Source organism: Bicyclus anynana, chromosome 11, assembly GCF_947172395.1.
Source record: "Bicyclus anynana chromosome 11, ilBicAnyn1.1, whole genome shotgun sequence".
Taxonomy (NCBI): domain Eukaryota; kingdom Metazoa; phylum Arthropoda; class Insecta; order Lepidoptera; family Nymphalidae; genus Bicyclus; species Bicyclus anynana.
In genome coordinates this window covers 464,919-479,379 of record NC_069093.1, presented here as the reverse complement: position 1 = coordinate 479,379, position 14,461 = coordinate 464,919, and the positions used below count along the sequence as shown (strand labels likewise).

The window sequence follows — 14,461 nt, the reverse complement described above, 5'->3', positions numbered from 1 at the left end:
AATGCAACCAGTATTCTTGCCACTATTCCACGTTTAGGATAAGTTAGCTTAAGTATCTTATTGTATTCTTTCTCAATAAAAAAAACTGTCTCGTAAATTCAGTGGTTAGCCTATGTGGCTTTGGACCACAAATTCCCAGGTTCTATTCCTGGATCGAGCATTGTTATCTGAGCTTTTTAGGGTTCCGAATGTACGAAGTACAAAAACGAAACCCTTAGATTATCACTCGCGCACATTTTAATGTTTGTCTGTTTATTCCGAATGTACTAGACCAATCCTATTAAAATTTGGTACACATATCACTTCTTGTGACCCAAATACAGGGATGTATCGTGAATAGGTATTTGAATATGGCGAACACTTATGGGGGTAAGATGGAAAGTTGTAAAGAACAAGAAAGTTACAATAACACCTAATGGTTCCAAAAAATCTGAAAATTGCTTACAATTTTTGTCTTCTATCTGTAAAAAATACTATCAACCCGCTTGTACTCGTAATTTATAAATAGTAAAGGCCCATTTTTGGACATTACCTTTCTTGGCAAATACATCTTCTCCGAAAGCTAGCTGCTAAATCCTACCACTAGGTCACACCTGGGAGGCTATTCTGTAACGATATTTCTATCACTTCAACAGTGTGAGCTTCGAACGGGCATCTATCGCTCTCTGTCTATAGTATCATGTTAAACAGAGAGAGACAGAGGTAAATTCGAAACTCTCACTTGCAAGTAATACAAAACATCATTACAGAATAGACCTCCTGAACCAGGTAAGAAAATGACAGAAGAAGAATCCTTATTAAAACTGTCGCCTGTCAGTTTAACACAGATAATGCAATTAATTTTATGTCAAAGGGATACAAATTATTGCCCACCTGTAACATGTAATTTAGCTGATTAGTCAAATGTAAATTTCTTTGAAAGTTGCCCTTATGAGTTCTATTTAGTTGTCCTAAATTATGACATCATTTATACAATTTAGACCAAAGTTTTTAAGGAGACAGGGTTTCTTTCTCCTTTACCCATGCGTAGGAATCGAACCGAGCATTCATTTGAAAACCACCAGAGTCCACCTTGACTCGTCAAAACAAAACAACCAGTTATATAACATATCTTTCAGTGCGCTTTAATTTAGAGACCCCACTCGAGTAAATTTGTAGACATTCGGTTATTCTTCCCCACTTTCAACCCCTAGAACTTTTAAACGGCTCAACCGATTTTCATCAAACATGTCTAAGAACACTCGTTCGTAGGTCACCTTTTATACAAAAAAAAAACTAAATTGAAATCGCTTCATCCGTCCGGGATCTATGGTGCCACAGACAGACAGACAGACAGACAGACAGACAGACAGACAGACTGACGGACGGATAGACAGACAGACAGACCTGTCAAAGTTATAAGACCCCTCTTTTTGCGTCGGGGATTAAAAAATACGTCTAATTATAAGTTCTCAAAGTACGATCAGTAGCGAAGGATGCATAAAAAGATGCTGGGCGGTTTTTATGCCAGACGTAGCGCCTTTGTGGTTCAATTGAATACTTCATTTATATTCCGACTCCGAGTCGCTCTAAAATGGAATAATAATGCAAACGTGCAAGCCCCTGAAGTTCGGATTTCAATCGTTAAATAGAACCTGGGGACTTTTTACAAGCATCATTCTTAGACTAGAATAACTGCTGCAAAATTTTCCGATGCCATTGCATCATCACTTACCATCAGGTGAGATTGTAGTGAAGGGCAAAAATAGACATGTTCTTAGAGCGTCGCAACTTATAGTTACTAGTGGACGCCTAGTTTATCAAAACTCGCAAACCTGCAAGACAGAACCGCAAATCTTCCTTCTGAAGACAGAACCTGTCTCCCGAACCGTTGATAGAATCAAATTTGAAGTTTTTTTTTTATTGTTTACAAGTTAGCCCTTGACTACAATCTCACCTGATGGTAAGTGATGATGTAGTCTTAGATGGAAGTGGGCTAACTTGTAAGGAAGAGAATGAAAATCCACACCCCTTTCGGTTTCTACACGGCTTCGTACCGGAACGCTAAATCGCTTGGCGGTACGTCTTTTTCCGGTAGGGTGGTAACTAGCCACGACCGAAGCCTCCCACCAGCCAGACCTGGACCAATTAAGAAAATCTCAATCTGCCCAGCCGGGGATCGAACTCAGGACCTCCGTTTTGTAAATCCACAGCGCTTACCTCTGCGCCACGGAGGCCGACAAAAGTTTCAAAAGTCAGAAAGGAACAGTTTTTCAAAGGCTTACCACAGTGCCAAAGGGACGCAGACCAACAAAGCATTATATAAGTTTAATCACAAGGCATCTCCGACGAACACTTATCACTAAGTGGACCCGGGAGAAATCACCCCGCGCTCACCGTCGCTTGCAATCAGACCTATGATCACTCATTGCTGTTCTTATGACAGGACATTTTTAGAACCCCTACACAAAGCTCGGATGTTTATAAGTTTAATGTCTGTGTGTATTTATCGGTAGCACCCTCAGACCAATTATTGTATAGGACCTGCCTCGGTTACTTTTCTGTCAAAGTATATGATCAACGATCTAATGTGATTATAGAAACTGTCTCTATAGTATCGATGTTAAATAGTTGTAATCGTGTTCGTCGGTTAAAGAGCTCCGTAAAAATATCTTTTTGTGTAATTGAATTATGTAAAAAACGGGAAAAAACTTCTAGTTTAGTATAAGATTTATACCAAATCTAAGCTCATTTTCTTCAGAAAATGACAGACAATTTTGTTCGTGACTATGAGCGCGATACAGGTCCTTCTATAATTGGTCTGAGGTAGCACCCAAATGTCTTATGGACCTAACTAGATAATGCTAAATGGCAGGCGTCCACAGATCCGTGTCGTACGTATCGGACGCATCGCATCAAACGGATTTTTTATGCTACAGTAGATAAAATCCGTTCGATGCGATCTGTACGATGTGGATCAATTGTATGACAAAGAATACTAAAATCCCTTTTGTGTGGATCTGTGGACGCCTACCATACGACGGTGTACGATGTACAGTAGCACCCAAATATATCATGAACCTATTTGGATGCGGTTTTATGTACTAAAAAGTGATTTTAGAGAAGGATGGATATTGGATATTTTATTACCGACATAAAGATGGAGCTACTGTTAACAACAGCTACATGTTATTCTTCTTGTATTTTCCACAGTTTCCAAATATAGAATAGTTAATGGTATATATGTTATAATTCTTGTCTTTGTCTTAGTTGGATAGGATTATTTTTTATACTATGACAAGTTACGTCTCCGCTAAAGAGTAAAATAATATTTATAGTAAAGAGAACCAACTTCGCTTTTTTATGTCATACTGTTCGTAGTAACGCCATCTATTTAATTACCCTCTGAACTAAAGATATCCTGTATATCCTGTAAATACATAATCTACTGGATGATAGCTGAAATTAAGGTCTAGACTGTAATCTCACCTGATATATTAAGTGATGATGTAGTCTGAGATGGAAGCGGAATTACGTAAAAAAGGTAAAAATTTATTCTATTTATATCTCTAGTTTTCTACGCATCGTACCGGAACGCTAAATCACTTGGCGGTACGACTGTGCTGGTAGGGTGGTAACTAGTCACGTTCAGCGCCTACCATCAGCCAATTTAGAAAATATAATATTCTAAGCAGACCTGTCTGGTGAGAACCACAGAACTACCAACTGCTTCAGAGAGGTCGTCAAATAAAAAAAGGGTTTTGGTTATTCAAATAAATATTGTTTATTATTTAAATGAATATTGAATATTTGCATTTTTAGTTTTTTTGAAGACTTGATTAGCTATACCTACTAAAATTATAAAGAAGAAATATTTGTTTGGTTGTTTGTTTGCATTGTATAGGCTCCAAAACTGAACCGATTTAAAAAATCACTGTTGGAAAAAAATATTCTCCTCGGGTGCAATCAAGGCAAGGCTATATTTTATCCCCGTATCCCTACGGGAACGGAAACTACGCGTTTTAGATAAATAAGCGTGTGTCAGCTCCTACGCAAGAATGGAGTTTACTCTTCAGATCGTCTGTCTAGATAGGTGTATGTTGCCCCGCAGCATACACTATGTACGTCTCAATACAAACGCCTGAAAAGCGAAAGGTGCGCAACCGAGGAGCAGCAGGACACGGCGTGCGCGTCCGCAAACAGCGTGTTGGCTGCAAAGTGAAAGGTGCGCAGAATAGGTTGCGCACAAAATCGTAACGCTGTCATTTGTTCATCGAATTTTACTACCCATATTTTTTTTTCATACCAGGGGCATATAATCGATTCTTAAGGAGTAAACTCCAAAAAAGTTCCGCGGATATGTAAAAATCTCAAATTTACGCAGACAAAGTCGCAGAGATTAGCTAGTAAATAATTGGTGCGTAAGCAAATTAATACAGATAAATATAGTTTGCAAACGTTTTCACTTGCCCTTCAAACTCCAATAAGACTACAGATTAATATCAAACCGCCATTAAAGCCATTCAGTGGCGTCGAGCCGAATTCCAGCGAGAGCCTGCGATAGTCACACATACCTGATGGCTGAAAGTCCTTAAAAGTCCTTAAAAGCTTATACTCCTACTACAGGTAAGTAAGGAAGCCAATTATGAAGTTTGGACACTTAGCTTCACGGCAACACTTAGAAAAACACCGATAAAGATTTTTAAAAGCCCCACTGAAATTTTTTATAAATGTGGTTAGATCTCTACCCGTTGGACTATTGTCGTACCCACTCCTTATAAAGTCTTTTCCGCTTGTTTAAGGGTATTACCGATATCCTGTATGTAAAAATAAAGATATTGTAAATATTTTTTTTTAAATGAGGTTTGTCTGGCTATGGCAGGCTCTCGGTCCAAAGTTAAACACAAATTTAGCGAACAGCCCACTGAGTGTAATTATATTCTACCGCGACTTTGATTGATGGTTGTAATTAGTTCTTGTATTACTTTATATCAACATAATAATATAGTCTTCTACTGAACGAGAGAAAGAGGCCTGAGTATATTTATGCATTATTGCATTAATGCCTTAAGGTGAAATGAAACACATTATTTCTGGCTCAAGATTCTTATAGTATGTAACTAGCAAAAATATATATATATATATATATATATATATAACATGTAGTATATTATGTGTAAATAAGGATATTGGTCCATCTACAAACATGACGGATTTCGCTGGAAGCAGGTGGCTCAGTATCGTGATGTTTGGAAGGATGATGATAAGCTGAAGATAATGGTACCGACTATGAAAGATATACTTACTTCCTACTAGGTATTTGATACAAAGAAAGTTGTTTAACTCTTTTAATTAAAAATAAAAAAAATTATACACAAAAACAAAATTTTTCATATATTTAAAAAAGTCATACCTATTGAAAAATATAATCAAATTAAATTTATACTAACCTAATAACTTTTACTGACAATATCGACGTCTATCCTTTAAATTATACTTTGAAAATGTCATTTTAATTAGTGAGGCATTTACTTGAACAAAGGCAAATTATTTGAAACCACAAAATTTATTTTTAAAATGTTCTATGCTTAGTCTGAAAGTACTTGGACCTCATAAGGAGGCTCACAGTCACAAGCACCCACAAGAGATGGTGACCTATGCTCGGATTATCTCTATGAACGAATCAGAAATAAGGAAATATCGAATCAGAAAAACCAAAGACGTATAACTCAACGAGTCGCAAAGACGACGTGGCAATAGACGGAGCAAAAATTAGAAGAGCCGAGTAAGGTCATTAGGGCCATATGGTGCTGGGGTTGCAACCCCACACCGAAAAAAGGCAGCGTTGGTCGACTTGTCATGTGGGGCGCCGTCAAATTCATCCTCCCCCTTTATGGCCGTTAGGGTCTCAAGGTGTAAGGAACTCTTTCTTCTTTCATTCTTCTAAGGTTCTTACTGGGAGACCTCTATCAGAAGATGATGATACTGTTGATGATTGTGACGATGATAACTGGTTATTTTGAAAGATCTTCTTCATGTAGGAGGCTGTCAGGGCTCTTCTCACAGACGAAGGTCCCGCGCTCGTGGCACCACACGTCGTCCAGGCGTCCGTTGCGGAACATCCCCCCGCAGTACTCGCCCGGCGGCGCGTTGTCGGGCTGCCCCTCCGCCCATAGATTGAACCCGGCCTCGATGAGCGATTTACCTGTTGTGTTAAAAAAATAAAGTCAAGGTCATATATTTTACCGGCAAAAGCGCGATAGACCACCCTCTTCCTGAAAAAATGCACGTAAACGGTACCAGAAAGCGTGGGCAGGAATTAAAGGGCAAATAAAATATAATATACCAGCTAACGCTCCGCAATATCACCCGCGGAGTTCCTAAGTTCCTACTCCCGTGAAAATCCGGGGAATAAACCAAAGCGGATCTTACTTACAAATAACGTTACTTTCTAGTGGTAAAAGAATTTTCAAAATCGGTTTTGTAGGTTCAGAGATTACCCCCTACAATACCACATACTTTACTTTATAATTTTAGAATAAATTACCGTCAATAGTAGTCCAGACACCACGCTCGCCCCAATCGTGGAATCCGACGTGCATGATGTCCCTCATGATGCCAGGGATAGCAGCGATGATGGACTTCTGTGGGTTCTTCTCGAACAGCTCTCGGAGGACGTTGGCTTCCTGCTCGCTGTTGATGATGGCCAGGTGCCCCCCCTCGGCTGCGCAGGTCATGAACGCGCGGGTCCAGTTCCGGGGGACGCGGTGGAACTTGTAGCAGCTCCCGGTCCGAGGGTCCAAGTTGTACTCTAAATTAACAATAACGTAAAATAAATAGAACCATACATCTTGGAATTTTTGACGAACTTTCTGGCGCACTTGGAAAAGCTGGTTCTCAACAGACGACCCTGCGTGCGATTCTCAGTTCGGGTTACTTTATGATTTTATAATTTCTAAATTGGCTCAGGTACGTATGTGATATGCATCAGCCGTGTCTAGTTACCATCCTACTGGTAAAGACGTAAGCCAATGAATTTACTCGTAGCGATGTCATTAATAAAACCCGTCAGAGGTGTGGGTAGAATAAACTTGTAACTTTTCCAAGTAAATCCACTTCCATCTTGGAGTGTATCGTCACTTAGCATCAGGTGAGAACGCAGACAAGGACTAACTGTCAATGAATGAAAGTTAAACCTTCTGTTTTTCTTTAAACCTGATTATAATTGCAATCATTTACAGCACTGCTGAAAAAGATTACCTACCTTGGTCAAATGTACCACATCCATTAAACACCATGTTCTTGGTCTTCTTTTTGAAGCACATGTAAGGGTGCACTTCGTCGCAGTTCACGTCCGCGATGGTGCCGTTGGAGACCAAGAGGATGCAGTCTTCGTTGTTGATCTTGTTGTCAGGTTCCACTGGCATCCACTCTATTTGCATTTTGGATAAAGGAATCCCTGGAAAACAAAGTAACCTTTTTGGAAGTCGGTTAAAAAGTACTTTTAAAACGTCAAGTGGGTTTGTTTATAATTCTTCTTCATAATCCGTACACTCTTGGCAGAGTGGTCGTGGTTGCAGCGAAGAGCGACGCCTTCTGTGCAATGCTCCTCCACTTCTGCATGCATTTTGAGTACACTCCACAAAAGATGACTGTATAGCAGCCTTAACCAAATCCGTCCAGCGGGTTTAAAATCGGCCTCTGGATCTTTTGCCTTGGACTTTCCCTTGCACTAGCAACCGCTCTATTGAATCATGATTTCTGGAGATAAAGGCCAAAGAACTTTAAGACCCGTAAAAGCACAGACGTGTTTATAATTACTCTACTGTAGATTTCAACAGCTGACTCTTCTTAGAAGCAATAAAACAGGCAAGAAACTCAGCAATAAACTATATAAAACAAAGTCGCTTTCTACCGTCTTTACCCTAAAATCTTTTCTACACAACAGATTTTAATGTGAATTTAGAGTTTAATAGAAATGTCAACTACTACTACTAGTTAGTTCACCACACTGGCCCAATGTGGATTGACAGGCTTGACACAATTTAGATCTTAGATATAGAATAAAATTCTCAGGTGTGCAGCTTTTCTCGCGATGTTTTTTCTTTAGGGTTTGAGACACGTGGTATTTAATTACTTAAAATGCACATAACTGAAAAGTTAGAGGTTATATCCATTGGTCTATCACACTAACCCACATGTAGAATGAGAGAATCTTCAGATGTAAAAAAAAACGGATATTCCTACCTTCAACGGAAAAGAAGTCCCCTTTGGAGAATGTAGCGTGAATCCCAGTGAAGACGCCATTCCACGTGATTTGATTATTCTTCATGACATTCCTCATCGCCAGGTTCATGTATATGTTGTCGGGAGATGCTAGAACTGCCCCTGGGGAAGGAAACAAGAGTTAAGACTGTCGAAGTAGATTACTGTAGTTCTGAAATGGGAGACAATGAGAAAGCAATAAATTATTTCGCGATTGCAGTGTAATTTTTTGTGTCTTCGATTTATTTTTATTGGGTTCCGTGCCTCAAAAGAAAAACCGAACTCATAGGATCACTTTGTGGTTCGTGTGTCTATCTGCCTATCTGTTATACTTTTTATCTCCGAAACGCATGGAGGTGTCGAGTTAAAATTAAAACTACTCGTACATACCTACTTAAATCTACAGACTCTTGAATGTGAACAAGTGCCAAATCCAATTTCTAGAATAACATAATAAATACGGTGAACCACAAAACTTGTATGAGTATATTTCGACTCTCAATGGAATTAAACTTCATAGGGTACCCACACCCGTTAACCTAGGACTATGCGATTTGGTAACAGTGGTATTCATAGACGTTGTAGGGGCGCCCCCAGGTGTTCATTCGCCCGCTAAGTGTCAAATTCTTAAACAAATAGAGGTTATATCCGACACTCAGCGGCTGAATGATCCCCTGGGGGTGCCCCTACAACGTCTATGAATTCCACAGTAAGTAGTCTTATAAGTACGAGTACCTACTTATACGAATAATTCTAAAAGTCACAAAAAAAACAGTGTATTTATGCAAGGAACGGCGGTCCAAACTTTGAATTGAGTTAAACAGATTTTGAATTATTTTAATTGTATATAGTTTTTTCTATTTATGACTAAGAATGATTTATACGGGACCTTTGATGGGCAAGTCCGATTCGCACTTGTCCGGTAACAGACTTCCTTAAGTGTGAGTATGGTAATAGGAAAGGTAAAACAAGCCGTTTGTGTTTTTTTAAGCGGTCATTGGTATTTCCTTAGGTAAAAACTAAAGCAAAAGTCACGTAAATGTATCATAATAATAAAACTTAAGGAGTAGCTCCAAGGCATTGAATTTTTTCGGATATATTTTTATTACTTTGATTAACGTATTCCTGACAAAAAGTTATGACTACTAACAAACAAAACATCAACAAATTGACATACAGTGTTCCGCTTGTACTAAACCTTCTTTGCGTGCCAGGAGGGTCAAAGTGAGTTATACTATTATTGTCTGTCTCCTACCTTCAAGCCAATGCCGAATTCAGGTGTCATGTCACTTCTTGGGTAACAGATGACGTTTGAAATGTCACGTGCTAGGAGCGTCAGCGTAAGGTATTATTCTCTGTTATCGTACCTTCGAGCTGGCAGCGCAGCCAGGCGTCGTGCCACGTGGTTGGCACCAGGTGAAGCTTGAACCATCCGTCCACGTCACAGTCGTATGAATAATCATATCTGTAGCGCTTACATTCTGAAATAACAAGTATTTAATAAAAAATATTTTGGACCGAGAGCCGGCGACAGCCAGACTTATCTCATTGCCAATTATGGACTATGGACTGTGGTGTATTCGAAATATAGCAAGTTTCAAGGATCCAGAACATCAATTCCCAAAGTGGTCCAGGCGTCTACGGAAGACTCGCCGGGGTCTACGTTGATAATTGTGAATTGATTGCTTCCTTGTGCTGTGAGTATGTCAAACATTAAAGTTGGCTGAAATAACTTTCTGCCTGGACAGGTTTACTTTTTGTCATCTACTCCCAGCACAATCAATTAATTAATTAACTAAGTACTTAGTCAATTCTCACTTTTTTTTTTTTGATAACTGTTACTTCGTGGTGGCTATATAATTGCCTAAGGTGCTATAGGTGAATCTAATCACATTTTTGTCGAGTTTTGGATAGAAATTTAGCAGGGGGTCCACCGGAACCAGATTAGAATAAGAAAGAAAAGTTTGGGAACCTCTGATCTAGAACCTCAACCTTCCAAGAAAAAGATTATTTTTCAAATATTTGCCTATACATAATACGTTTGAGGAGACGTCGTAAATTAGTCATTTAAATTCGCGGCAAGACTTAAAAAATATTTAAGAAATTTAAACAAAAGGTTAGAGATATAATTGATATTCTGTAGAAAATATCAAAAATTTACGTTTTATACTCGGACAAGTGAGGATCTGGAGCCATTAAACCTGCTTCCTTTCAAAGTCACTATAGCCCAAGCTCCATAATTGGCTTCCGTACTTACCTATGCTATCTATGGTAAAAGCCTAAAAGCATGGGCAAACTATCAACCTTCCTAAAATGTGGTATTACATGCTCTCGTTCTACTATTTAACCCGATTGGATAGAATTTCAAATTCTTAATTTTTTTATGAATTCGAGCGAACGATAGTATATAATGTATCATCACATTATATTGTCCGGGGCATGCACCTCCACCTTTTCAGTTGTGTGCATTTTAAGAAATTAAATATCACGTGTCTCTAACGGTGAAGGAAAACATCGTGAGGAAACCTGCATACCAGAGAATTTTCTTAATTCTCTGCGTGTGTGAAGTCTGCCTATCTGCATTGGGCCAGCGTGGTGGACTATTGGCCTAACCCCTCTCATCCTGAGAGGAGACTCGAGCTCAGCAGTGAGCCGTATATGGGTTGATAATGATAATGATGATACAATATCAATAGAGTATGCCATTATATAAGTTTGGAGTTTCATTCAACTAACTAATTTGGAATAAACAAACAAAAAACCATTGTACTCACCTGTAGTACTACACAAAAATGCAGCAAAAACAAAACAACTTATTAATCTAATCATTATGTATTGACTCACGAGGACTCTAACACCGACTGGACACGAGTGACTACTAGGTAAACAGGTGTGTATAAGGAAAATGGTGGGGTTTTTTTTCTGATCAATTCACGTGTTTAACGAAATGAAAACGGGTTTTGAGTCGGGTTTCGTGACGGTTTTTAAATTTTTTGGAATCTAATTGCAGCTTGGTATACCAGCGCTATGATGTAGATGTCGTTAAGACATCAGACACAAATTATAGTAATGTTACTAATTGAATTTGAAGAGAAAAAAGAAAATTTTTAATTTTACTTATTTTCTTGGTAGGTAGTCGAAATTTTGCTAATTTAAATATACCTACGAGTTTAACCTCCCAATAGAAATTTTCGGCTACGGTGGCCAATCTAATGTTAAAATTAACCATATATCTACGCAGGTTTATAGTGCACAAGTACTGTACACAAACACAGGTGCACTACCGGTGACAGTGCAGACGCAGGTCTGACGGCTTTAAGTGCTCTTCCAGGCCTGTCGGTGTACCAACATCGCTTACTAAACTCCATTGACATTTTTAGAATATAAACTATCGTGAGCGTTATTCATATTAATTGATTATGAAACACGACTAAAACTCACATGAGTATATCCCACTAGTTTCGAACCCATACAGGGCCCTTAGTCATGAGCTGGTTCTTGCAACCCGGCACGATCCAATCTGTGGATCCAGCGCGGCAGCGCGGGCGGCCGCACGCAGCGCGCGTCGGGAGAGGAGCTGTGGTATGGGGAGTGAAGGTTCCGTTATTTAATTATTTATTTACATGAAATATGCCCAGAGAAACATTACAGTTTCTCAATTCGTTTCCCGAGCAATTGTAAATAGTATCTAACTACAACAATAAATATTAAATTACAAAAATACTAATCTAGATTGGATCCGTCTTCTTGTCTAACTAGTCGGGCATACTCCGTATCACGTGAGTTTTAGCCGTGTTTCATAATCCATTGAGATTTTGCTATGATCCTTTTGCCATGGGCCTGTAAAACATATTTTTGCGAATATTTCCTCGCGGCTAGTGCCTCAACTGCGTAGCATAAGGGATGGCTCATTTTTAAACAAATGATCAGCTTGGCTGTCCGACACAGAAATTCAGGCAGTGTTCTTAGCACCATTCCATTCAAGGACAAAGTAAAGCCCAACGGGTTGCCTGACGCACTTATGAGCATAAAATATAGCCTACGACGCTCACAGATAACGTTACTTTCTGTTGGTAAAAATATTTTCAAAATTGGTTCAGTACATCCCGAGACAGTCAACCTCTCACTATCTTTTTATTATATTAGTATAGACTAACATACAAAATGATGGGGGCAGATTTTAGAGGGCGGCCAATTTGACCCAAAAAAACTTTATCTTCTACAGAAATAAAGAAAATGTAACGATAATTTTAATATTTTAGTCGTGAACGTCCTGTAAGCCCTGTACAGTGTACTAAAATATTAAAAGTTGCAATTTTATTGACACAATTTAAGGTATTGATTCATATTTTCATATTGATTCATATTCATATATACCTATCGAGTATATATTTCAGAGTTCAGTAGGAGCTTCAACAATAATTCAATAGCCTACTGGCGGCAAATGTATAATTCCGCCACTGTTTATGAGCCAAGGTGAAAACGCGTAAAAAACGTACTTACCTTTTCTCAAGCGTTTCGTCGTATTTTTGTACCCTTATAAATTCGGTCTAGATAACTGATAAAATGTCTAAATGTTCAGAAATATGATGTAACTAGACTAAACGACGGCCTCCGTGTCGCAGTGGTATGCGCGGTGGATTTAATGACGGAGGGCCTGGGTTCGATCCCCGGCTGGGCCGATTGAGTTTTTCTTAATTGATCCAGGTCTAGCTGGTGGGAAGCTTCGGCCGTGGCTAGTTACCACTCTACCGAGAAAGAAGTATCGTAAGCGATTTAGCGTTCCGGAACGATGTCGTATAGAAACCGAAAGGAGTGTGGATTTTCATCCTCCTCCTAACAAGTTAGTCCGCTTCCATCTTAGATTACATCATCACTTACCATCAGGTGAGATTGTAGTCAAGGGCTAACTTGTAAAGAATAAAATAAAAAAAAAACACAAAAAAACAGATTAATATAATTAAAACATTACATCATGCAATTAACGTTACTTGAAAATTATTTAAAGATAGACATAATCATTAAAATCCCATAAGTTAATCCCATTACGCTGTAATCATTATACATAAAGCGCTGATAGCTAATTGGTTGAAAGTGGAACCTTCGGTTGGCAAGTCAGGAATTCGATTTCGCTCGTGCACATTCGTGCAGTTCTGAGCACTTCAAGCAATCATATCACTTGCTTCAACTATAAAGGAAAATCTCGTGAAGAAACCTGCATTATTTTTACGTGGCGTGTGAAGCCTTCCTAATAGATATTTTCAGTAAAAACTCTCACCCGCAAAGTTGCCGTTCCCTTGGAAATATCGGAAGATAGCCCATGTCACTCGCTGATAATGTAGTTTTCCACAGAATTAAAAATCAGTTTAGTGGTTTAGGCGTGAATATAACAAACCAACAAAAGCATTTATAATAATAATTATAGTTGGATTTTAAACGTAACTATTTACAATAACAGTGATTAAATTCCCATAATAACTTTGTGGTCAATTTACTTGTGTATTTATTACGTTTATGGGTACTACGAGTATAATTAATTATATTATTAGTTCGTTTGTTATGTCATAATCTATATTAACTTCTACACACTTCTTGAATTATCTAAAATTTCGAATGTTGTAGCTCTAACTCCCGTGATAATATTCCGTGCCGTCATAACGCAGTGGATATGAGACCTCCGCCTTAGATTTGGAGGGCGTAGGTTCGAATCCGGTCTGGGGCATGCACCTCTACTTTTCAGATAAATGCATTCTAAGAAATGAAAATATCACGTGTTTCAACTGTGAAGGAAAAATATTGTAAGGAAACTGGCATAAGAATATGAGTTACTAATGATGATGATCATGAATTATAGTTCTTTTGACATGATTTACGTATTAGAATTTTGATTAAGTTTAAAAGGTTATAGAATAATTGAAATTTAGAAAAACCTCCGATACCTAACAATATAAAGTAGCAAAATAATTTACTGTTCTGGGGTTTTATTGCTTAGACTCTGGATAATATTGTTATATTATAATCATTAATAAAATGAAAATGCCGCGGCGTCTGCACGCTCCGGCATCCGGGAGGTAAATGAGATTGTCGCGCAGTGGCGCCAGCGGCGGCGGTGGCAAACTTCATTTCCCGCGCTTGGTAATTATAGGATATTGAGGGTATCGGCGGCCATGTCCTCGGTGCATCTAATTTGATGAACAGCACCCCTAGTACGAGGTTA

The 14,461-nt window shown here is 38.7% G+C and overlaps 1 protein-coding gene across 1 annotated transcript; it reads right to left on the bottom strand.

Moving 5' to 3' along the window:
* Positions 1–5,347: 5,347 nt before the first annotated feature.
* LOC112055466 (C-type mannose receptor 2) lies at positions 5,348–11,168 on the bottom strand. Its single transcript, XM_024095594.2, has 6 exons — positions 11,019–11,168; positions 9,612–9,725; positions 8,227–8,367; positions 7,244–7,438; positions 6,527–6,790; positions 5,348–6,184 (listed from the first exon to the last, which is right to left on the bottom strand). Exons 1-6 carry the CDS (start codon positions 11,071–11,073, stop codon positions 5,994–5,996), a joined length of 960 nt encoding a protein of 319 aa, XP_023951362.2. The 5' UTR covers positions 11,074–11,168; the 3' UTR covers positions 5,348–5,993.
* Between the last annotated feature and the right edge of the window lie 3,293 nt (positions 11,169–14,461).

Coding starts and splice junctions, on each gene's coding strand:
- LOC112055466 (XM_024095594.2), bottom strand. CDS start 11,073: ATGATTAGATTAATAAGTTGTTTTGTTTTTGCTGCATTTTTGTGTAGT. Junction 8,368..9,611: donor GCTGCGCTGCCAGCTCGAAG/GTACGATAACAG, acceptor TTCCTTCCCCAG/GGGCAGTTCTAGCATCTCCC. Junction 7,439..8,226: donor GGACTTCTTTTCCGTTGAAG/GTAGGAATATCC, acceptor TTTGTTTTCCAG/GGATTCCTTTATCCAAAATG.